Source organism: Protobothrops mucrosquamatus, unplaced genomic scaffold, assembly GCF_001527695.2.
Source record: "Protobothrops mucrosquamatus isolate PMUCROS unplaced genomic scaffold, P.Mucros_1.0 scaffold387, whole genome shotgun sequence".
NCBI lineage: Eukaryota > Metazoa > Chordata > Lepidosauria > Squamata > Viperidae > Protobothrops > Protobothrops mucrosquamatus.
Window position 1 is genome coordinate 432,052 of NW_015386719.1, and position 26,292 is coordinate 458,343.

The following is a 26,292-nucleotide window of genomic DNA, read 5'->3' on the forward strand; positions in this document are numbered from 1 at the left end:
ATTATTATTATTATTATTATTATTATTATTATTATTATTATTATTATTATTATTATTATTAACATGTTTTTGTGGAACTGCTTTTTTACTTGTTGATGGTATTTAAAGTGCCAAGCCTGGCCGATCTTTCCCAAATATGTGAGAGGTTCAACACTTGCTCTCAGTCAAGCATCCTTTAATGCCCTTTCTTTGCCACGCCAGTGGAGCGTGGTGCTTTCTAATCTACACCATCTTTCTTGAGGAAAAACTTTTGGGGATTAGCCAGAGACTCTCTTGGGTTTGTTTGCATTTCTGGCTACTCTTCTCAGGAGTCCTAAAAGAACCAGGGAAATTCTCTCACTTCTGCATCAACCATTCTTGCCTGGAGGTTTGTTGGGAGTCCTCCTGAGAACAATCTACTTTCACACCCAGAATTTTGGCTTAGCAAGCAGAGCTGACAAATAGTAGAAGAAAGGAAGGAAGTACACATCTTCCAGATTTCCAGGCATCTCACAGAGGCGGGCAGCATATAAATTTAATACATTATTATCTACTCTGGAATAGTATGCTGTTTTTCAGGGCGTTGGAGCATATTGTCGCCTGAGTGACTTAGTGCAGAGCTTGACTCAAACAAACATCAGCATAAGTTCCAGAACCAGTTGGACAAAGGACAAGTTTATGAATGAAATCCAGCTATAAAAAGGCAGATTGTGTGATTTTTGCTTGGAAATGCGGGTAGGCAAGAATGTTAGAGAAATAAATGCTTGGTCTAGACCAGTGGTTCTCAACCTTTTTAATGCCGCGACCCCAACCGGTCGTAAGTCGAGGACTAAACCGGTCGTAAGTCGAGGACTTTCCCTGCCCAGGAGCGCCGCGCATGCGTGGTTCCGCCCCCTGCGCTGGCCGAGGCGTAGCTGGCAAGCGGCAGAGACGGAGCAGGCCGACCACCAGCTGGCCCAGCCCAAGGGAGGTAAGGCACCCGCCGGAAAAGGGGAAAAAATGGTGGACAAAAAAAAATGGCGGACAAAAAAAATGGCGGACAGCCTTGCTTGGTGACCCCCGTGAAATGGTCGATCGACCCCAAATGGGGTCCCGACCCACAGGTTGAGAACCACTGGTCTAGACATCAGAAAATGTATACTGTACATTGCAAATACAGGATTCTCCTGTTATTGAAGCATAGATGGGGTAAGAGAGAAGGCAAGGCAGATGTATAGATTGTTTAAGCGTGTTAGTTTCATTGCTGATTTCTGTCCATAAAATAGGCTTAGCTGTGTCCACCAAGAGGAGAAAGTCCAAAGTGTAAGGGACAGCTAGGCTCTGGCTAGATGGTAACATGATGAAATTTCAATCTTTATATGGTAAAGGAACTGATGCTTCCCCAAAGTCTACAACTTTTATAATCCCAGCATTGTTTCCATGCAGTTAGATTAGTTTAATTTGTGGCATCACGAAGAAGTTTCTTAATTGTTTATTGATAATATTTTAATTACTAGTAAGTTTTATACTGTATATTGATTTGATCTTACCTAGAGTAATTCAAAAATAAGTGAGGCCTGCAACTGAGGTTACTTGTATTATGTAATACATGTATAAGATGGTATTGCACTTTATGCAAAACCTCGAAGATCAAGTATATAATGGGAAAAAAATTGAGGAAAGCATAATACAGGCACAGTACAGGCATAACTGCAATTAGGTGATTCTCAGATACTCCAAATATCTGTACTTTCTGTACATTAGTAGCATAGCAAGAACCTCTGGCATGGCAACATTAAAATGATTATTTGTCTAAGAGTGAATGCATAATTCTTTATTTTGTTGATATAGCAATAGCACTTAGACTTATATACTGCCCCATAGTGCTTAACAGCGCTCTCTAGATGATTTACAACAGAAGTCCCCAACCTTTTTGGCAGCAGGGACCGGTTTCATGGAAGACAATTTTTCCACAGACCAGAGGTGGGGGATTGTTTCGGTTTTGATCATTTGCCTGCCATTCACCTTCAGCTGTGTGGTGAGGGTTCCTAACAGGGTACAGACCCATACCATCCATGGCCTGGGGGTTGGGGACCCCTGGTTTTCAAATGTCAGCATATTGCCCCTAATAATCTGGGTCCTCATTTTACTGACCTCGGAAGGATGGAAAGATTAGTCAACCTTGAGCCCCGTCAGAATTGAACTGCAGGTTGGGGGCAGAGTTTTTTAGTTTGCAATATTGCATTTTAAACACTGTGTCGCCAGGCCTCTTACATAATCCAAAGGGTAAAATGCTATTAGAATAAGTTATGACCTGCCTCATTTGGATCAGAAATATTTCTAATAGGACCAGACTTTTCTCTCTTGAACTGTGAATTCTGTTGCTTGCTGTATTCTGTACCCCTCTTAGTGGAATAAATAGAAAGTGGATGGAAGAAGAGAGATACTGGAAACTGTGAAAAGAATTACATTAACGGATTGCCACTGAAGGGTGTGGAGATACAAAAGTGTAAAGCATGGCAAAGGAACTTTGGACTGATGAAAGATGTTTAAATTGGAGAAATGCATTGGAGGGATGACTGCTATGAAAAATGAGGATGAGAAATTACTGCATAATGTCTATAGAGAAAAGAGTTTAGTGGTGAACAGTGTTAGAACTTAGAAAGCAAGTAATGGTTAAGTTTAAAAGTAAAGAATATGCACAGTGATATTTAAAAATATTTTTAGAAGGGAGGGCAGGCAGGCTGTATGGCACGTTGTTTGCTTTCCGCTTCCAAGTTAAGTTGCCTGAAACAACTGCCTCAGCTGCCTTGCCTGTTTTTGAGTTGTCTGCTATTTGGGAAACTTTGAATTCTGAACTAGATTAGAAAGTAATGTTCTTTTAAGATTGGCATTCCTAATTCCAAATAAGATGCTTCCAGACATGCTTACTTGCTACCATCTGGATCAGCTACCACAAAGAGAACCGTTACTGGGGAAGGGCTCTTGACTTGTATAGTACAGTTTGGTAATATTAGACTGGCTTTAATGGCCTCTCAGGCATGGGGGCACTCTACTTTAAAAATTGTCATTTATCCAAATGACACTAGATGTGTTGCTGAATGAGAACCTGGACTACTGCTACTAAATTCAGCAGTGATGCCCTGTTTATAGATCTTTCATAGACATCTGGAAGGTCACTGAAGGGAACAAGTCAGGAGAAGTGTTTGCTCTGCTCTAATTGGACTCCTAACATTGAAATAAAGGGGGCATGTTGTCTTTTCTTGGAAAAATATCTGAAAAATAGCGCCCAAATGCACCATTTTCTTTTTGGCATAGAGATAAGATATTGTTGTTATGGATCATGTCTTGTCTTCAGGCAGATTAGCGTGAGAACTATCATTAATTCCAGATGAACCAAGACTTCAAAAATAGACTGGCTTCAGTTTGTATGTTTAAATTTACTGGAGTTAACTCAAAACGTATGGTAGCCACATTCTTCCTGGGACTCCTTCTCGTATTGTGTGTATGTGTGTGTACTCAATCTGTTAGTGATCAAAGATGCCTTAGTGATATTTTACAAACAGCAGAGAGCTGTTTTAGAAAATGAGTGTCTATAAAGTTGTGTTGAGGTTGGAGTAGAAATCTGTTAGGGACGTGCAGCTGCCAAGCAACTTGTTCAGCTTCTTTGTGTGTTGTTTCTTCAACCAGAGGCAGTGAGACATTTTTCTTGCTGAGCCCAGAAGAAACGACACTTATATGTAGCTATTTCCAACCACTGTGACCTGAATGTATGTATGTGCTTCAGTGTTGGATTACAACTTTCTGGAAATAAACTCTGGGGCCTGTTTGTTTTTTTAGGTGTTAACAATAGCTGTGTTTCAGCAGCATTGGTGTCAGTAATATGGGTCCGTTAATGTAAATCAGGGGTGAACATTTTGAACAATCCCTAATACTAAATTATCTTCCTTCTGAAAGGAGAAGGATCTAGGCCAGTGATGGCGAACTTTTTAGAGACCGAGTGCCCAAACTGCAACCCAAAACCCACTTATGCATCGTCGGGTGCCAGGTGGGTGTGGCCCATTGGCTGGGTGTGGCCCATTGGGTGGGCGTAGCTGCAGTGGTAACGGCAGACTGGGTGGGACTAAAAAGTTCAATCAATCAATTCCAACTGGTTTTATAAGGCTGTTAGCCGCCCTGAGTCCGGTGAGGAGAAGGGCGGGATACAAATTAAATTATAAAATAAAATTATAAAATAAACTTTGCGAGATTTTTTTTCCCCCGCGAGAAGTTGAAATTGACTGATTAATTGAACCTTTTTTTTTTTGCACACGGCGGCGGAGGCCTAAAGCGAAAAGGTTTTATAAAACCCAGCTGAAGGCCTAGGGCTGGGGCGACGGCGCGCGTGCCCACAGAGAGGGCTCTGAGTACCGCCTCTGGCACCCGTGCCATAGGTTCGCCACCACTGATCTAGGCATCTGAAATGAGAAAAGTTCTAGAAACTATGTTTACTAGATGTTGCATGTTCTGAAATAACTTCACAATTGGCTTATTTTTCTTCTCCACTTTGATAGCATGACAGTGTTTGATGTCATATTGAAATTTCTCCCCCTGCCCTTAAATCCAATTTTCTTTCAGAGAAATATTCCACATTGTGGATATAGAAGGTGGTTCTCAATAGATTTGGATCTGTTTATTTGTGTGTGTGTGGGGGGGGGGTTGTTCCATTTAAGCTGAGGTTGGGCAGTTCCAAGACTGGAATTGTTCTGCTTTATTTACAAAGAGTCAAAAATGGAAACATCTTCCCTTTATAACTTATTTTATTCCTCACTTTGGAGGAAGCGGTTGATTTTCTTTCTCCGTTGCCTCTATGAGTTATGATGGTCAAGTATTGTGATCTGTCAGGAACTCACAGAAGTTTGCAGATCTTGTGATCACAAACAAATAGGAAAGAGAAATGGTACTTTTGGTGATGTACTGTGCATCATTATTGGTGATGTACTTTGCATCATTATTGATTTGGTTTAAGCTTGCTTATCTGAATACTGTTTTATGAGTACTTACTTTGCCATACTTCACTGTTTTTTTATTTTGGTTATTTTTATTGAAAGTGGTGCCTTAAACTGTATTATGGATGGGTGGATTACAGATTAAACAATTGCACAGAACCAGTAAATCTATATTTACTGGTCCTGGGCAGAGCCCCAATTTTCTGAATACTGATTCCCGTCATAGTCAGTTACAGTACATCTGTACTGGCTATGATGGGAATCAGTATTCAGAAAATTGTACGTATGTAGCTAGCTTTATTTTGAGAGCTAAACCTCATTTTTCATCTGAGCTAACCCAGAATCTAGATTATACTTTGTTTATTGAAATATGCAAATATGATTTTGCTTTAGGCTCCAGCTTGAACTGATGACCTGGAAAGCTAAATTAAGTTGGAGCCTTTTCAAGCTGACCTAGCTGTTCTATAAAAGACTCCATTGTATTCTGTATGGAACATGAGAAGAGATTTGGACCCCTGTAAGAGGCTCTGTTCCTTTGCATGCAATTTTATCTATGGCAGATTCTGTGTCAGTGAGTGTTAAAGGGGTTGTGTTGGAGGAAGGTGAAATTCAACATCTCCCACAGGCTGTAAAAAGTGAGTAATAGTATGTCCATTGCTATTACTCTGTATGTTAAAATGGGGAAAAGAGGTATGCATACTTGCAGGAAGTATACATATACAAAAGGGTTCCCTTGATACATCCTGAATAAACAGGATCATTAAAAAAAACCCCACAGGGATCCTGTCCATTAGAAATACATCTTGCATATAGACATGATGAATGCAGCACAAAGAATCACCTGTATAAATGAGGATGATCCTTCAGGTTGCAAACTAACTTCCTCCATTCCATAGCTGTTTTATTGTTATTTATATATTAGTCCAATTTATATGGTTGCTTATCTCATGGGAAGTGTTTCTGGGTGGCATACAACAAGCCAATAAAACAGTAAATATATACAACAATCATTACTTAAGAACAAGTATTGATGTCATGCTAAGGACGACAAAGAGCAATTCAGCCAGAGTTCAGTTCTTTATTTGCGTATACACAATAGACAGAATCTTGCTAGACTAAATCCTTAGTACTCTCATTCTAGTGGATATATCCTGGGAGATTTTAGGGAATTCTTACTCTCTCCCTCTATCCAGCTCCGGCCTGGCCTTCTTGTCTAACCCCCATTTCTGAAATAGGCTCTCTCCTTCCTGGAGAACTGCTGCTTTATCTCAACAACTCCTCCTCTGTGGGCACCATCTCTCATATTATTATTATTATTATTTTAAAAGCATTTAAAACTATAACAACAGAACTAAAACAGGAAAAAATAATAGATGGAGGGATGTTAATAATAATAGAACTACCTCATGAGTTTACCCATCCCCTACCCTCCATAGGCCTGCTGGCATAACTGGGTCTTGAAGGACCTTTGAAAGCTCAGGTGTGATGAGGTCAACTTCATTTCTAGTGAAGAAGATTCCACAATGTGGTTACCACAGCATAAAAGACCCATGGCCTAGAGTCCCCCAAAGATAGTCCCCTAGAAGTTGGAACCTATAACATACTCATTCTGTTGGATCTGGTGGGATGGACAGATGAATTTATAATTACCTCTTGCTCTTACTTTAACATACAAAGAGTAATCTAGAAGGTAGTAATCTCTGTTCCCCTATGAATCCGCAAATCTCGTTATAATACTTGAACCATGTTGAAATGCTTTCGAAGATGAGAGTAGGGTAATTGATTAGTTTTATGAAGTAGATATTTGCAGCTAATGTCTTTCTTTGATTGCCAATTTATTTCTGAGCCTAATTTAAACTTAAAAATATTTCCTGTTATTGTTCTAAATAGTTTCAGTGAGGTAAATTTGAAATATTGACTGTGTCCATAAGAACTTGTGTAGCCCATATCAATTTCTGAATCGGGCTTTGCCATCAAGAATGAGAGGCTAGGACTAACAGAGCTCTTTAAGTGATGGCCCTATATGCCTTTACAATTCCCTCCAAAACCAGGAATGCCCTTATTCTGATCTTTTTTTTAAAGTTTATTTTGGCTATTTTAATATAATTTTGGTGGAGAGGTGGTGTTTCATTATTGCTGCCATTATCAACTCTGCTTTTCAACACTTTATTTTTTCTGATGGAGGAAATAATTGATAATAATCTTACTGGTAATTCATTTGCTCCTTGTAATATTAGAATACATTTAGATTTTGATTTTCTGATATGTAATATAGCAAGAAAGGCAATTTGACAAGAGCATCTGTAAGCAGTGGGGTGCTTCCATTTTCTGGAAGCAAATATTCTTTCCAACACAAGAATTTTACTGAGAACCCATCAATCGGTTAATTAAGAGAAAGATAAAATCATTGCATAGTGCTGTTTGGTTGGAAATGCTTTCTGCGGTTTCTTGGAAAGTGTCTCCTGGGCCTGGAATCATATTAATTTATTTTGTTCAGTGAGAAGCAGCAGGAAGCCCTCACAGAAGTTCAGCAGCATTGCCACCCCTGACTACGTGGATATCCATCTGTCACTGGTTCTGTTTTTAAATTGTACTCATTAGATTGACCCAGACTCTGTTATTATTTCTAGATTGCTAAACCAATTACTATTACTATAACAATTCTACCTAATATACTCTATTACTATTCAATTACTGTTACAACACCACACTCTAGAGCAGTGTTTCTCAACCTTGACAATTTTAAGGCATGTGGACTTCAACTCCCAGAATTCCACAGCCAGCGTTGCTGGCTGTGGAATTCTAGGAGTTGAAGTCCACATGCCTTAAAATTGTCAAGGTTGAGAAACACTGCGTCTAGAGTAACACTGTTACATAACAATGTTTTCTTTGTACAAACAGTGTTCTGCCTTAATTTCTCTCTTGCTTTACTCTGTTTGCTAGTGGCTGCACAGCATCCTGAATGTGCATCTCCTTCAGATTCCTTCCATCCCCCGGCCCCTTTGTTTCAAGGTTGTGGTTTTATTGGCAGTTCTTACATGCCGACTCTGGGGAGAAATCCCAAATCGGAGGAGAGAGGGGGAGAGGAACGTAGTACAGGTGCCTGCAGTTTGTTCTTCCACACCATTATCTTGTCCTCATGTTTATTTATTATTGACTTATAGGGCCACCCATCTCACAAACATGATTCTGGGAGTGGCTGTGGAGATTCTCAGTCATCCAGATCATGATTGTCCCAAAGGTACTGTGGGAAGAATCCAGAGAAAGAAATATTTTGGGGAATATTATAAAAAGGAAGAATATATTTCACCAAAGGATCTTAAAGGCAGAAACGTCTCTCTCCCCCAGCCAGAAAACTCAGCAGAAACCAGCTTTTAGAAATGCAGATGTAATAATCTATTCAGGAAGGTTGGCACCAGGAAGCTTAGAAGCTGATGAGATTAGGAAGACAAAGATCCCTAGAATCAACAACCCCTCACCCCAAAAAATCCAACACAGGATATAGCCATCAGCCACAGCCCCAGGGAAGCAGGTTATGAACTTTATGATATAATAGGATTAACCCACCGTCATCAGAATACCAGAAAGGCACACTCAGACTCAGGTCAAAGTATATGACACAGGAAATACAAAACCTCAAACAGGAACAACTCCAAACACAAAAGCCCAGAAAGGTATAAAAACTCACTGCTCCCAGCAACATGTGGTCAGCTTTCCCAGAGCCACGCTTCTGTCTGGCTTTGCTCTTCAATAAACTACAACCTTCTGCAGTCTCCATTTTATTTATTCCCTGCTTGGACTGGACCCTGATGAAGATTTTTTTTTCAACAGTACTTTTTCAAAAGGCAACTGGACTTTCTTGTTATATTTTTTTTGAAGATGATTCACTTCTCATCCAAGAAGCTTCTTCAGTTCTGACTGAATGGTGGAGAATAGAAGGATTTGTATAAGAGGTCTAACGACCAGATGACAGCAAGGAATAGAAATCCTTCCATTCTCCACCATTCAGTCAGAACTGAAGAAGCTTCTTGGATGAGAAGCAAAACATCTTCAAAGAAAAAACAAAGTGCAGTTGCCTTTTGAAAGAGCACCTTCGGGATGCTCTTTGTAGGAAGCTAACAAAATTTAAAAATTATACAAAACAAACAGAAGCTAAGACAATGATAAACATACAATGGCAACCAAGGAAACCAGCAGCCAGCCCATTTGGACTTAATTTCTGTCAACCCTGGGACAATGGGGGCTGGGAAAATTACCAGGCCTTAAGAGCTTTCTGAAAGGCCGGCAGAATTGGACCTAATCTAATCTTGGTGTTATGGTATTCCAGAAAGATTGCAACAGAAAAGGCATACTTCCTGAGTGCCACAAGATATCATTCCTTAATTTAGAAGGCCCAAAACATATCCTTCCTGCTAGATCTGATGGGGAAATATAGAGACAATTGGAGAAAAGTTGTCCAGTTTCTTTGTGTATGCCTTGAAATGGAAAAAGTGAACTGATCCTGTATTTCTATAATGCATCTGATATAGGAAATCTTTGGCCATCTTGAAGCCTTCAAATATTTGTGTCGAATAAGTGAACCAGCATGTTGCTGTTAAAAAGAAAACACAGTCCTTCTGAGTGACCTGAATCTCTTTGATTCTCAATTTCTGCTAATTTAAAATAATCGGAATTGGTCTTCTGTTAAGCTGCAGAAAAAATCCAGAAACGAACACTTCTTGTTCCTTTAGGAATTATGAAGTATGCCATGTGCTAGAGTTAAATACTTACAAGCAAAGTGACAGATTTCATAATTATTGGCTGTCTAGGTAGACAGTATCATATATTACTGGAAGCCATTTGAGATGCAGAGATTAATACATGAGCTTTCAAACTGTGAAAAGGTGGGCATCACTTGTTATTGAAAATTTCCTATAGTGCTTTCAAATGATTCAGAGCTTTTGGAATGACATTAAAACCTGGCTCTGCCAGTTAGCCTGGGGGCAGGGGCAGGCAACCTTGGCTCTTTTATGACTCGTGGACTGGGAGTTGAAGTCCACAAGTCATAAAAGAGCCAAGGTTGCCTACCCCTGGCCTGGGGCCTTGATGGAGGCACTCAACATTGGAGGTGGTTAATGCATTAACTGAGAAGATGCTACCGTCGTACTAATCTTGCCTTTTTTGCTTCTTGTCTTTATATTTAATGTATTCAACATCTTTTATATTGACTCAGCCTTCCATCCTTCTGAGGTCGGTAAAATGAGGATCCAGATTGTTGGGGGCAATATGCTGACTCTGTAAATTGCTTAGAGAGGGTTGTAAAGCACTGTGAAGCAGTATATAAGGCTAAGCGCTATTGCTATTTTATATTTATGATTTTCATTGTAAGCTACCCTGAGTTGCTTTTCAGAATGCGATGGGCGGCATGTAAATTTAATAAATAAAAAGTAAAGTTGGAACATGTGAAAACATCATTATGGCAAGGAAGATTCCTTTTATAAGGAATAGCCCCTCTTTATAAACCTTATGTCCAGAAAATTAATTACGGGAGTAGAGTGGGATGGGATGGAGTAGGTAATAGGGTAACCACAATAATCTTTCTGCCACTGAATCTGATTAACTCACAAGAGCTTTTATTTAGCAGTGGCTGAAAAATAGGCATGTGCAGCACTAAAGGAGGAGTTTCCTTGAAGTAAGAAGGGCAGCCTGTAAATTTTATAAACAAACAAGCAAACAAACAACAAAGAGACATGCTCACATGCTAGGGACATTTGTCTAGCAAATAGTTATATTTTCTTGGACAGACAAAACATTCCTATTCCATCACTAGACTTTGTTCTGCTTGCTGGTGTCTCCTTTGGCAGCATTACATGATCAAGGAAAAATAATCTACTAAGGTTCAATATCAACCTTGAATTTTATGTATTCTGAGAAGTTACTCGAAGGGTTATCTATCAGAGCATTTTTTAAAATATTTGTTTAGTTTCAAAAAGTAGACTTTCCCGGAGAGAATTAAAAACTGGAGAATTAGTGGCTTTTGGATTTCCAAATCCTTAAACGTAGACTTGGGAACAAATCATGAGTAGGACTTCACTAAATTTGTGTGCAGAGAGCTTGTGTGTTAAGGGGAAATGGCAGAAATATGTCAATGTCTCATTATTAATGTTGGCAAAGTGCAAAATAGTGATTTAATGCCAAGAATCCTGGCCAAGAGTCATGTGTTGAGTGGGTGGCCCTATAAATTTAAACAAAGCATATGCTCTCCTGCTGGGGAATAATCCTTTTCCACATTGCTGCTTTGAACCTAATGCGTTTTAATATAAATTCTCCTAGAAATATTTTCCTGATAATTGAGGTTCGGGGCACAATATCTGTACTGGAGACTGCATGGGCAAAAGCCATGAGGCAAGTAGAATAGTGCTGCCAATAATGGGATACACTTTTGCTGTTATAAATGGTCAGTACTATTGTATTACATCCTTTTGGTTTTCTCCACCTTGAGAACATGGACGGTCTTTGTAATTAATAAAGGTGGTCAGGAAGGCCTTATGGAAGAAGGATAATATTCTCACCCTGCATATTGGGTAAAGAGAAAAACAGGAAAGAAATAGCTGTAAATGAGCCAGAAATTGGAGGTGCAAAGGTATGAATGTGTGTGGAGGATTAAAATGCACAGATTGTGCACATTAGTAAGGGTGATAGGGTGAGTTGTTCTATTTTGAGATTTGCTACCATCCATCCATCCATCCATCCATCCATCCATCCATCCATCCATCCATCCATCCTCATTTTTTCAGCAAGACATTAGAAACCACTGCATTTTTTTAATGACATAGTTCCCTTTCCCCTTGGTAGTGTCCATTGTTTTCTTTAAAGACCACTTCAAACAAGATGAATTTTCTGCATGGATAATATTTCCATGCTGGAAGCAGACCACACAGATATTCTCTGCTGTTCTGCAATGATGTGTTTATGAGTCATGAACTTGCAACACAGCAAACTGTGTGATGATGATCAAACAGATAACCGCCAGGGGCCCTCTACATGTGACAGGAATACAACTCCCAGAATTCCCACCTGATTGCACAAATTGGGAAAGGGAAGGACTCCGAAGGAGCCCCATGGTTTCTCATGTTTCTCTAGTGCATTTATAATGTTTTCATATTTGCTTGAGAGTTGTGCATTAGTTAATAGCTCTCATGTGGCTGGAAGAATGTATTAAAAGCAAAGCAAAACAAAACCCTTAAACCAACTCATGAAAGACAGTGGTGAAACACTATCTTCCTGGTATGTTATTTCCCTTGATGAGAGAGATCTCTTCGTGTAAGTCTATAAAACTTTCCAAGTGCTGCTCCTGCTGTATTCTTAATTGCTTTCAAGATATTTGATTACCACCACAGCAGCCTCTTTGGGTGTGGAATTTAATCAGATGTGGAAAATTGAAAAGAACCTGACATTGTGGTTTTAAGTGATGCCAGGATGGCCACCTGAACAGTTTTATCTTTTCCTTCCTTTATGTCAGGGGTGTCAAACTGCCAGCCCGCGGGTTGCGGGTCGCCGTGCCCACCCCATTGCCGGCAATGCAAAAACAGTCACGATATGTCGCGACATGTCACTTGACATGGCGAGTTTGACACCCGTGCTTTATGTTATCTGTGCATTCCATTGTGGCTGACACAAAATAAAGTCTTGGGATAAAAGATGTATGGTTAGACTAGACTAGACTAGACTAGACTAGACTAGACTAGACTAGACTAGACTAGACTAGACTAGAATAGAATAGAATAGAATAGAATAGAATAGAATAGAATAGTTGGAAGGGACCTTGGAGATCTTCTAGTCCGACCCCCTGCTTAGGCAGGAAACTCTATACCATTTCAGACAAATGGTTGTCCAATCTCTTCTTTAAAACTTCCAGTGTTGGAACATTCATAACTTCTGGAGGCAGGTTGTTCCACTGATTAATTGTTCTAACTGTCAGGAAGTTTCTTCTTAGTTCTAGGTTGCTTCTCTGTTTGGTTAGTTGCTTCTTGTCCTGCCTTCAGGCGCTTTGGAGAATAGCTTGACTCCCTCTTCAAGTCACTCCAATCTAGAACATCTGAGAGGCAGTGTGGCAGAGTTGTTCACCTTTCACCCCCTCAGACAATTGCAATTTACAATAGACTGTATCTCTGATAGGCACCCAAGAATTGTATTGCAGGTAGTCCTCAACTTAGAACCATTTGTTTAGTGACCATTTCAAATTACAGCGGCATTGAAAAAAGTGACTTACAACCAGTCCTCGATCTTACAACTGCCAAAGTGTCCTCACTTGGGCACTTAGCAACTGGCATGTATTGATCACTGTTTCAGCATCCTGAATGTGATTTTGCCATTTACAACCTTCCCAGCTGGCTTCCAACATTCAAAGTCAATGGGAGAAGCTGGTTATGCTTAATGACTACTTAACTGCTGTGATTTCCTTAACTGTGACAAAAGGCTGTGTCATAAAATCAGGTACGACCACTTAACAACTAAATAGCAATGGAAATCCTGATCACAATTGCAGTTGTAAGTCAAGGACTTTCTTTATGGGATCTAGTTCATGCCCTGCTGGCGCAGTGGTTAGAATGCAGTACTTCAGGCTATTTCTACTGACTCCCAGTAGTTCAGCAGTTCTAGTCTCACCAGCTCAAGGTTGACTAAGCCTCCCAAGGTCGGTAAAATGAGGACCCAGATTGTTGGGGGCAATATGCTGACTCTGTAAACCGCTTAGAGAGGGCTGTAAAAAAACACTGTGAAGCGGTATATAAGTCTAAGTGCTATTGCTATTATAGGAGAAGCCCATACCACAAACAAAATAATGCAACTGCTGGAGACAGCCGTTGCCATTTCATTTGAAAAGCAAAAGTAAAGCTGTACAGGATTGGATTTTACAATATAAATTGGTGTGTGATCCTATTTAGGGACATTTCTAGGCCACTCTATATTCAATAGACAGCTTAATTCAAGTTACATAGTTCTGCTAGTACACACTGGATATTAGAGATGAAATGAATAAGAATGGTTACTGCACAAGTGGGGAATGGAAGACAAGCCCATATTTTCTACTCTCACAAATGACTTGTCATTGCTCCAGATAAAGATAAGGAGAATCATTGCAGAACTACTTCTATAGCTTTGAAGATCCTCTCATCAATTGCCAACTATAATTTATTAAATTAGTATGCAGATGAAACTAATGAATAAGTCTAAAAAATTGAAGGTGTATAACCTGTTGCATGGCACACAAGTGGTTTAGATATATCAGTACCAAAGAAAAATATCAGTGTAGATTGAGCTTAGATCTTACCTCATTTAGCCAAAAAAGTTACGTAAACTAAACGGAAACTTGTAAAAAAAAACCTTTGGAATATTACAGACAGCTTAAATTTGATCGGTTTTCCTTGCTCGATTGCTTTCCAGATGTTGGGCTTAATTTTCCTTAATCCTCACCCAGAAGGGTATGCAAGGGTAGCATTGGAGAGCAATAGGATGAGAAAGTTAGTAAGGGTTTTGTCTTCCTGGGCTCAAAAATCTCCTGGGGTGTGACTGTATCTGTGTCATCAAGCTTTGTCTGCTTTTTGGAGGAAGAACAAATAAACAAAATATTGTAGAGTACAGACATCATATTGACTTTCACCTCCCAGATGTAAAGTATGGCTCTGAAAGCTGGACCATCAGAAAAGCTGAATAAAGGAAAAAATAATACATCTGAGCTGTGATACTGAAGAAATTTGTTGAGAGTACTTTGGACAAGAAGAAGAACAATTCATTCAATACTGGATGCACAGCAAAACCAGACAGCTCATTGGAAACACTAATGAGGACCTAATGCTTAAAAAGTTTGAAAACATGGTGCAGAAATGAGAGTCTTTGGAAAGCATCTTTTCCTCATGCTTAGAAAGATGTCAGGCAGTAAAAAAAAAAGAGGCTGGCAGAAGAAAAAAAATAGCTAGCTACTATCCTTGATAAGGATGAGCTTACAAGAATTCAGAGCAGCAGTACTAGCAGACAATCTTGGTGGACTGTTTTTCATTGGGTCACAAAGAGTTGGAAGTGACTGAACAGTAAAAAGGATGTTGGGGGAGCAGGCTTTGGTAAAAAGAATTTGGTCATTCTAGGAATTGTAATTTGATTGGACAGAAAGCAGGTAGAGCTTTTTTATTAGAATGAAAATATAATTAATTGGATTGGAGAGGGACAGAATCAAATTACCTGTCCATTGAGGTAATCTAGAATAAAGCCTCTATGGCAGCGGTTCTCAACCTATGGGTCGCGACCCCATTTGGGGTCGATCGACCATTTCACGGGGGTCGCCAAGCAAGGCTGTCTGCCATTTTTTTCTCCTTTTCCGGCGGGTGCCTTACCTCCCTTGAGCTGGGCCAGCTGGTGGTCGGCCTGCTCCGTCTCTGCCGCTTGCCAGCTACGCCTCGGCCGGCGCAGGGGGCGGAACCACACATGCGCGGCGCTCCCGGGTAGGGAAAGTCCTCGACTTACGACTGGTTGGGTAGTCCTCGACTTACGACCGGTTTAGTCCTCGACTTACGACCGGTTGGGGGTCGCGGCATTAAAAAGGTTGAGAACCACTGCTCTATGGAAAGGGATTCTCCACTCCCTTGTTTGGATACATCCAATGGGGTGGAGATCATTACATAAACTGATTGATTTCACTGTCAAATTGCTGTTTCTGTTAGGAAAATCCAGAATCTGTTATCTGTGATGTTTTATTAGCATTTGTTTAAAGCACTGGCTGAAACCCAGTAGGGTTTTCTGGCCATTTTCTCTGCGGTATTTATCTTCTCTTAAAAGCCCACATGGGCTTTCAAGTGTGTTTGTTACACACCCCAGAGCATGAAAATATGAAGGCACCTTTCAGAATAGAACTCGTTCTCTAGTCTGAGACCATCTCAGAGAGACGGGATGTAAAATCATAAACTAATACACTATTGTTTATAGGTGTATATGATATATATCATATATCATATGAGCCATTTCTAAACTTTTCAATAGAAGGCAAGTATTATTTTAATGTGTAAAATTTAATTGTGCAGTTTATAAGCACTACTATTCTGGAGACATATCAGGAGAGATAAAAGATGCTTTCGTAATTAAAGAATGACTAACAGTAATAAATCCCAATTTCTTTATTAACCTTGAAAAAAAAGACTCCAATTTTTAAAACGTTTACATTACTCAGAGGAATTTTGCTTTAAACTTTCTTTTAACTCCTCCAGATGCTTCCTTTTTTCTCCTCCTTGAATTGAATCCAAAGTTTTGGTTTTTGATTTCTTAACTGGAAATAGTCTTTTCATTAATCATTTTGGTCATTGCCTTGATCTCTTTAGGTCAACATATGCACTGTGTTGGTTAGGTGATCACAGGGTTATAGACTGAATCATACCTGCAGATGAAAATAATTTCAGGAGTGCTTATGTGTCTGTCACAAACAAAGCAAAGAACATAACTCACATTACCACAGCCAAGTTTTGGTACAACCAGTTCCTTAAATTCAAAGCAGTCAGAGTGCTAATATTTAATTTAATTAATGATTAGCATTGTAAATGCTTCATACTGAGGGGATTGGTTATTCATTCAGCCTAATGATTTTTAGTCATTTGGCCAAATAAACCACAAAATTAAGAAGTATTTATAAGCAGCCTAGCTATTAACTTTTTGACCATTTAAGAAACGAGAAAGATTAATATTTCATTAATTTTATTCCTAAGAAGCTAGCTTACCCCTGATTTTTTCTACAGGTCCAAAATACATTGGCTATGAGAAGCCCTGACCTCTTTGTTTGCCAATCATAACCACAAAGATACAGCAGTTTTGACTCAGTCTGCTTTGATTTAAAAGCAGTTACAGAGTTTAGGATGGAAGTGTGCTATTTTCACTTGGAGAAGAGAGTTGTTTAATCCATCTTCTAGGATCTGCTGTCTAAAGATTTTTGGGAACAAATGAGACAACACTCTTCTCCTCTTGCAATCTAGAGAACAGGCTGACCTCCAAAATATTTGGGTTAGATAAATAAATACCGTAATCTGATTTACAACAATTTTCCAAGCAATTAATTGATACCATCTTCACATATTTATTGTATAATGTACTTGTGTCGAAATTATTTGATCAGAGATGATAACCTAAGGTAGACACATCTTTTTTTTTTATGTTGTTAATGTACTTCTGATACTATTTTTAGATCACTTAAACAATTGCCTATCTCCAATCCTGGTATGCCTATTTTGTTCCTGCTTAAATTATAGTGTGTTCTAGTTTTAAAACTGCTATCATAAAACTAACTACTTTGAAGGCTTTAGATCAGGGCTTTTCAACCTTTTCACCCATTGTACCACTTTTAGGATATGGCAATATCTGAGTACCACCAGTCGCCTAGCAAGGTGTCAAAAACCTGATGACAAAAAAAATGGCACTGAAAAAAGTGCCCCCCAAGCCACAGCCGAGCAAGACACCTGCCTGCCCACCCAGCGGTGCTCTTCCTCCTGTCCAAGGTTTTCATTGTTGTGAGCATTTCTGTTGAGGATTGGCAGCGGGGGTGGGGTGGGAGGGTGTTCGGTTTTTATTCCCCCCGTCTGCTGGGTGGTTGCAGCAGGTTTTGGTCACTTCATATGACCCTGCGACACTGTGACCATCATAAATATGAATCGGTTGCCAAGCATCTGAATGTAAATCACAAGACCCTGGAGATGCTGCAACATTCCAGCTGATTGGCGCTTCTTCTGGGCTCAGCAGAAGCACCAGGATCAGTGTTGCTTTCCAGTTGATTGGTGCTTCTTCAGGGCTCAGCAGAAGCACCAGGATCAGCGCCAAGCTCCAGCTGGAGCCTGGTGCTGATCCTGGCGATTCCACTGAGCCCTGACAGTCCCGAAGAAGCGCCGATCAGCTGGAAAGCGGAACTGATCCTGGCGCTTCCGCTGAGCCCTGACAGCCCTGCAGCTCCAGCCATCTCTTTCTCAGGCTTGTGCAGTGCTGCCACTGGTTCAGCTCATTCCCCTCCCCCGCTACCACTTTTCTAGGATGGTCGCGTACCACCTGCAAGGTGCCAATGTACCACAGGTGGTACCCGTACCACTGGTTGAAAAGTCCTGCTTTAGATGAAGTAAGAAAAAAAATACAGCAATCCATTTTGGAGTAACAAATGTGTTTAAGATGTTGCAAAATGAACTGTTCTAGGAGAGAGAGAGAGAGAGAGAGAGAGAGAATTAAAAGAGGAAAGGATGTATTTTTGCCTATACCTTGTAACTCCTTTCTTCCATCATGCTAGTTGATGCTAATGGAAGTTAAATTTGAAAACATCTGGAAGATCAGCATAAGGAGAAACTGTGTATTGTTTATTCAATAAAGTCATAACATTCTTAGCTTTTAAAATCCTTTTCAGATTTTAGTTTTTACATCACTTAAAAATATAATAGAGAGGAAAAATCAGCTCTTTCAGCATCTAGATTTAGCTCAAATGGGATATATCTGAAGTGCATTATAAAATCTTAAAATCAACCTTGTGCAGTGGAAATGTTCAAAGGCTTTCTAAGTACACCAGCATACTGTAATTACTCTGTACTGAACGTGTCAAATGAAGTCTAACAATGCTAGGTGTGATAGGTTGAGCTTTTTTATTGTTGTAAAGCAAACTCAAGGTAGGTATTCTGATAATGAATTTCTCTCTATACTGTTTTTTTGTATTATGACTTGATCCACAAATTTTATGATTTTCAGTTGCTATGCAGAAAGCCTAAACAAGGATGTTCTTTTTTCCTTCCCACTCAAGGCCCAGAGTTATCTTATTGGGGTGATTGGAGGTATAAATTTTAATAATTTTTTTTAGCAGGTTGTGGTTGAAATTGCAAGTCAATCCAATGCTGACATTGCAAGCATATGAGGTATATTTTGAAGCTTCATCACATCAGATCCCTACTAACTACATGTTTTTATTTATATAAGCATTTTTTACAGCTGCCCATTACACATCTGCCACTCTGGGTAGCTAACAATACTTCCTCCCATAAAAATAAGAATAATAAACCTGCGATGATACATTTAACAACATAAATAACATTTGTTTATCCCAGAACCTTGGGAAGGACTTGACAGGTGGACAAAAATGCCAAATCCAGTCTAAATATCTGCTGACTGTAATAATCAGAAAACATATATCATCCAACCATGTAGTGAGGCTCACCTAATGTGGACTGAACCTGAGAGCCCAAGAGGATGTCCAATTGTGTGTCATTTGTTGAGAGAGTTGCCCCATTCAGAGACAAAGATGAAAAATCTTCAGATACAGAAGCTCCCACAACCATAGTCACTTGGTCATGCCAGGGTTGATATTCTGTTCCTGTTCATCCCCATCCATACCCTCAAAACCTTTAGACATTGAGAAAAAACGTTGATGGCATCACTTGGTCAGTCAGGAGCAGAGAACATACAACATACTGATAATACTTCAACTCATGCTGGTAGATGATCTCACCCACTAGCTTCATGTAAAGGTTAAAGAGAAGTGAGGAGAAAACTGGGAGAACCATACCCTACTTCAAAGAAGCATTCACCATCACCTTCCACATCCCCTATTTGAAACCTTCCAAATCCCAAATCCCAGACTTTTCATTTACTAGTTTTTCAGATTAAAAAATTACAACTTTCTTTTACAGATAAAATAAAAAAGGCTCCAGTTTTGTCTCATTGCTGCAATTGTCAGACAATATGGAAAGAGCAAGTAAAATGGTTATTGTAGCCACAGGATGCAGATTGACTCATTCCAGCTCCTACTGTTGTTCTGAACTTTTGTCTTCACACATAGTGTAAAAGAGAAAGAGAAGGTTGCTGAGTATAGCTGAGAGTTAGCATTGAGTGAAATAATACAAATGCTTGAAAACCCTTTTGTTACAATCCTGAAATCTCTTCTTTGTTTTGAAAATGAAGCCTTGAAATGGAAGAATCAAATTCCTTCTTGGAGGGAGTCAAGCTATTTTTCAAAGCGCCTGGAGGCAGGACAAGAAGTAACGGGTGGAAACTAATCAAGGAGAGAAGCAATCTAGAACTAAGGAGAAACTTCCTGACAGTGAGAACAATTAACCAGTGGAACAACCTGCCTCCAGAAGCGGTGAATGCTCCAACACTGGAAGTTTTTAAGAAGAGACTGGACAGCCGTTTGTCTGAAATGGTGTAGGGTTTCCTGCCTGAGCAGGGGGTTGGGCTAGATGACCTTCAAGGTCCCTTCCAACTTTACTATTACTATTATTAATATTCATTGATCAACTGAATATAGAATATATGGAAATTCAGTTATAGGTAATCAATTCAGAGTTGCCATTGATAGCCTTGTGTTAATGAAAGTGTTTAAAAGCTTGGGATTGTTCACATTAAGTCTGCTAGGCCATAAACTAATAGCCAGCCATCAAAATAATATATGTGATTTCAGCAAATGTTGCTGGCTACTTTCTCTGGCTACTTTTTTAAAAATATAATTTTAAAAAACTTTCTCTGGCTACTTTTTTTTAAAATATATTTTTTATTAAACCTATCAAAAAGAGAAGTGAGAAAATGGGGAAGGAAGAAAGAGGGGGAGAGAGAAGTGTAGGGTAAAGGGGAAGAAAGAAAGAAAAGCATTAACTTCCAATTCTTTTCAGTGCAGTAGAATAAAATAATAATATTAGTCTTTTTACTTATGTATACTTAAGATGGCCATCTTTGCTAGTCCCCTCATTTTTCCAGCCATTCTTCCATTGTGGGAAACTTTTTCTGGCTATTTTATAGAAGTTGCAATACAATTATGTTTCATAAATTCAAGGGATTGATATGGATAGAATCTTTGAACTGCTGGGTTATCCTCATCACTAGACCATAACTAGCATGACATTAATCCTTGTCAATGAAAAGCACTTCTGTCTTTTTGTGCTGTCAAGAATGATTAAGCCACGGGTGTCAAACTCGACACGTCACGTGACATGTCGCGATGTATCGCAACTCCTTTTGCATTGCTGGCAATGGGGTGGGCGCGACTTCGGTATGATGAAATGGGCCTGTGGGCCGGCAGTTTGACACCCCTGGACTAAGCGTTCTATTTTTTCTACATATTAACATGGAGAAGGACAACCAAATGATTTGTCAAATGTAAAGGACACAGTATTCTTACTTTGGAATCAAGGAGTTAGATTATTAATTGCCCTATATCGTATGTCTTATTCACAGTTATTGTTCTTGTTGCACAGTTAAGGGAACATACATGATAAATCCTAACTATTTATTGATGAACCTAGTAAATGATGCCTATCTATAAAAGCTGGTGATATTTTGAAAACGCCCAGCAGCTTCTGGGTTATGGTATGGCTGTATTACAAGGGCCTAAACACTGCTGTGAGTAGTTATTGGACGTAGTGAACTGTTTGTTTCCCATAGAATACTCCCATTGAGTATATCTTTAAATATGTAGCAATTACTTTTTCCTTGTGTAGTAGAGAACCTATTTGAGAAGAAAACCCATGTTTTCTTGTTTTACTGGATATAGTTTTTGCAGCAGTCAGTTGGATCCTGTTCTATTTCGTTTGTCTTTTAGAGTTTGTATCTATTTTTTCATTCAGCAGCAAGTCCATGGAAGGCATGGATAAGAACAAAATAGAATAGATTTAAAAACGCAGTCTTCAAGTTATTGACAGTCAGTGTCAGCATCATCTCCTGATCTATTCTACACCTTGGGGAAATCTCTGAAATATTTGCAACACATTAATTTTTAAAGTTCCTGAGTAGGGCTGGGCAGCTACTGGCTGTGAGTCCCAGCACATCAATTACAGCAGACTTTTTCAATCTTTTTACCCTGGAGGAAGCATTGAAATCAATGCATAAAATTATTAAATCTACAGGTCACTGTATATTATTATAGTCAGTAAGTTGTAGATTATCCAATAATAATTGTCAGTGCTCTTTTGAGTAGAGCATATCTTTTTGTGTATGGATCTTTTATTTTGGCCAACTTACTAGCCTACTGTTTTTGTTTGGTATCCCTTCCCCCACAAAGGATACCAACTCTCTCAGTTCAAAAATGATGTTTATTTTTTTCTCCCCAATTCCAATCTCTTGAAGAGCCCCTGTTGAGAAAAGCTGATTTACAGCAACCCACCTTATGCAATCTTAGTAACAATTTCAGTTGAGTCAAACAAAACGCTGTGCAAAACTGAGTTCCCGCCCATAATATTTTCTTGGCTAAAAGGAGTGGATGATGTAGTGCTTTTTTGAAAAAAACAAAGGAAATGTTTTTAAACAGCAATGTCCAGTTAAATTCTCCTGTGTTCAGTTACCTAACAGATATTAAAGTATTCACCAGAAAGATAATGTAAGCAAAAAGGCAGTGTTCTTGTTTCTGAAAAGGCAGGGTTTTTTTATTTTTTGTTCCGTGGCTTCTTCATTGTCTTTTTAAGGCATCTGGTACATGAAAAATTGAACTAAATGCCATAAAGGGAGTGGGGTGGGAAGGTTGGTGGTAGTTATGATTTTTTTGTACCTTCAGACGTCTAGTTTGGTTCTAGAGCTGGCTAGCTGAACTATTAATGAAAGAAGCACTTAGGAAATACCCCTGGGAGCAACAATTATCTTACAAATGAGAAAGCCTGTTTTAACAAATCATCTTTGTGACTAAATATGGGTGATCTGCTCCCACATGATTTTTTTAGGTGTGCCCTGAAGCTGCTTACCAGAGTTCTTGTGGGAGCTTTTTGAGAAGTCTAGAGTCTTTGGAGGATGGCTAGGAGAGATCACTGCAGGCTGTTTGGAGCTGGGACCGAAGATACCATCAGTGATTCTAACTCTTAAACGGAAGAGTTGACATTCAGCCCAGTAAAGTGATGAATTGGCAAAGTTAATGATCTTACACAAACAGTATATTTTAATAAATTAAAAAAAACCTGCAGTTGATTTGTAGAAAGAGCAGATGGAGCATTGGCACTGATGTTGTGGTGCTAATCTGGGGAAAGACTTCCACTTGCAGATCCACATGAGAGAATGCCAGTAAAAGGGCTCGCAAAGCATTTGAAAGAAGCTGTGTGATGGATGAAGAAAGCATTAGTCAAAGATTTAAAGTAGTTGCACCTTTTGTGATAGTTACGTGATTGCTTTCCCTCCCTCCCCTGGTTGTTTGCCATGTGTATGTAAACCCAGATAGCACTTCAGCTGAGATCACCAATTATAGTAAAGTATTTCCATACCAATAAAGATGGCTGTTAGAAACATTGAATGAAGATGTGGCTGCTTTAATGCTTTGAGGAATGTGCTTCAGTTACACCAAAACACTTTGTAAATAACTCTTTCAAGTGTCATCACCAGTATGTTTCTTTGGGTGTGGGTTTGGGGGGTGGTTTCTATGAAATAGTACCTATTCTTCAGCTACATTGCTACTTTTTAACAGGTAGAAGTCAGAATAGCTTGTTAGGACTGCAGGGAACAAAAAACAGATTGGTTCATCCATTGAAGAACAATTAATCAGTGGAACGACTTGCTTCCAGAAGCTGTGGGTGCTTTAACACTGGAGGTTTTTAACAAGAGATTGGACAACCATTTATCTGAAATGGTATAGGATTTCCTGCTTGAGCAAGGTCCCTGCCAACTCTGTTATTCTATTAAGTTCAAATATCTGGGTTGTTTATTGGCTTAACCATTGTGGAATTGCTACAAAAAAACCCTTAAATTGGTACTATGTTCATAATATATTTACAAAGGCAAATCTTACTTAATTTCAAGTTAAATGAAATGAACTGAAGGACAGTCCAACCTCTAATGCCTTAAAAGATGAGAGTACATTTGCCTTTTAAAAAAGATTTGAAATCTGTCCTTGTCTTCTAGAAAACTTTGGAAAGGCATTTTCTCCAAGTGTTGCTGAAAGAGTTTTACAAATATCTGTGGAATATTGTCCCAGACCAGGGGTAGGCAACCTTGGCTCTTTTATGACTCGTGGACTTCAACTCCCAGAATTCCTGAGCCAGCATAGCACAGCTGGCTCAGGAATTCTGGGAGTTGAAGTCCACGAGTCATAAAAGAGCCAAATGCTGGCTCAGGAATTCTGGGAGTTGAAGTCCACGAGTCATAAAAGAGCCAAGGTTGCCTACCCCTGTCCCAGACAATTGGAAAAAAAATCTTGGCAGGGAGAAGGGTGCCCTATGTTCCTGCTCAGACTTTCAGCTTGATCGCCTCTGTTTTGGTTTCACTTTTGGAAGCGATTTTCAAAATAGCTTCTTTTCAGTTGCTATGGAGAAGTTTCCTTTTTTTAAAAAAAGAACATCCTTGCTGTCCTCATCATGCATAAAATGAGGAGACTATAGCACATGCACAATATGCAGTTGTACAGTATGTCAAAGCTATATATTCATCATCTTTGTGTTGTTTTTTTAAACTAGGTGACTTTAGAAAAAGTGCTGGGAATCACTGTGTCTGGTGGCAGAGGATTGGCCTGTGATCCTAAGAATGGTCTCATTGCTTATCCAGCTGGGTAAGTTGTTAAAGGCACTCTTTAAATGACTGCAAGGCTGCTTAAGGATAAAGTCTGCCAAACATGTCATGTAGTAGAGTGAGACTTTTGGAAATGTTCTCCTAAATTCATTCCAATTATGATGTATAAGCAATGTTAACTTAAATTGTTGCTAGAAGGAATAAAACTCTTATATTCCTCATCTGTCATCACTAATGAAATCTTTTTTGTCATGTTTCTGAGATTTCTTTTTTTAAAGGAAAAGAGGTATATTAAACCTGGTAAGGTTTACTGCACTGATTATCTTTCTTTGGTGGCACAGTGGTTAGAATGCAATATTGCCGGCAAACTTTGCCCACAGCCTGAAGTTCGATCTGGACAGAGCTCAAGGTTGATTCAGTCTTCCATCCTTCCGAGGTCAGTAAAATGAGAACCCAGATTGTTGGGGCCAATATGCTGACTCTGTAAACCACTCTTAAAGCACTATGGGGCCAAATGTAAGTCTAAGTGCTATTGCTATGGTATTGCTATTTTTGAGGTTCCTCTTCTTGTTTTCTGCTAAGGTTTTTTTTTTTTTAACTAGAAGGTTAAACGAAAGTCAGAAAAATGTGAATCTGAATTCCCCATAAAGCTGGAGTTGCCCTTTTAGAATGGGAAATAGCTGTGTGATATGAAGATTTGTGAGCCAAAGTTCCTCTTGCATGAATAGTTGTTCTGTGTTGTAATATTGGTCCTGGGATTAGATTGTTCTTCCCAGTATTTCTTAAATGGGCCAAAATAATTACCTAACTTGTGGATAAATTCAGTGAGTGGAACCCTTCCATCGTATTAATGGAAGCAAGTATTAAAAGGCAATGTACTTCGGGTTTTCTTGGAAGCCAAAGCTTGAAATGGTGACTAATCACCACTGGATTTGACATAATTTTCAGTTAGGCTTTACATGTGTTCACAGAGATCAAAACAATAGTTTGAAACAATGGATTCAGATTATTAGCTCCAATGTTCTCTGACCACATCATCCTTGTCCACAGCCCCATTCTCTTTTTGTCGTCCCAGAAGATTCCCCCAATCCTGAAAGTGGAAATTCTGCAGCACAAGTTTAATCTAATCTATTTTTCTCCAAAGAAAAAAAATCAGAGCAATAAACCTACCAGGTTCAATATATCTCCTTTTCTTTGAAAAAGAAACCTCTGAAAAGAATCTCGTATTTTGATATCAGGGTCTTTGGTGATGCTACTGCTGTGTTCCCAACTGCCTTCTAACCCAGTCTTAGTACTGTAGCTATTGCTCTGATTTTACTAATACTATGAGTAGTGTAGTCCCACTACGAAATAAATAAATAATAGTTTTCACTCTCTGCCTCAGCAAAGGATGGCTGAATGCTATTTTGGAAAGAGAGGCTTAGAGAAAGTGCTGGTAGTCTTTTCTTGGAGCCAATTTCCCTTCCTTGCATGGGCCTAGTGTACTCTGTCTTTCTGTGCAAACAGAGCAAAATGGTTAAGAAGGGCGGAGATCCAAATTAGGAACTGTAAGTAAGCATTTTGAAAAGCTGACATGGGTCAGGCAGTCCTGCAGTTTCAAACTGCAGTGATTCAGGAGTGCAGTGAATATTTAGATTGTTTTGATAATTTCATTTTGCTAATGTCAGTGGAATTTCAAACAAGAAGAAAAGAAATTGAAGCCAGTCTTAGAAGGCTGTTGGTTTGGCCACAGTGAATCTATAGAGGAGAGAAGAACAGCAATCATTTTTCTCCTAGGTTGGTTATGCTATCCTTGAAAGCAGCTTTTGTCACTGAGCTTACTCTACAGCAGTGATGGCGAACCTTTTAGAAACCGAGTGCCCCAAAACCGCCCCCCCGCCCCCGCTCCGCCTCCCAC

General features: G+C 39.3%; 1 protein-coding gene across 1 annotated transcript in view; it reads left to right on the forward strand.

The window, feature by feature from the left end:
- MAPKBP1 (mitogen-activated protein kinase binding protein 1) overlaps positions 1–26,292 on the forward strand; it is a 120,130-nt gene that overhangs the window by 14,508 nt on the left and 79,330 nt on the right. The window contains exon 2 of the mRNA XM_015815929.1: positions 24,344–24,435. Coding sequence (XP_015671415.1) covers positions 24,344–24,435 — 92 coding nt within the window. The remainder of the gene's footprint in view (positions 1–24,343; positions 24,436–26,292) is intronic.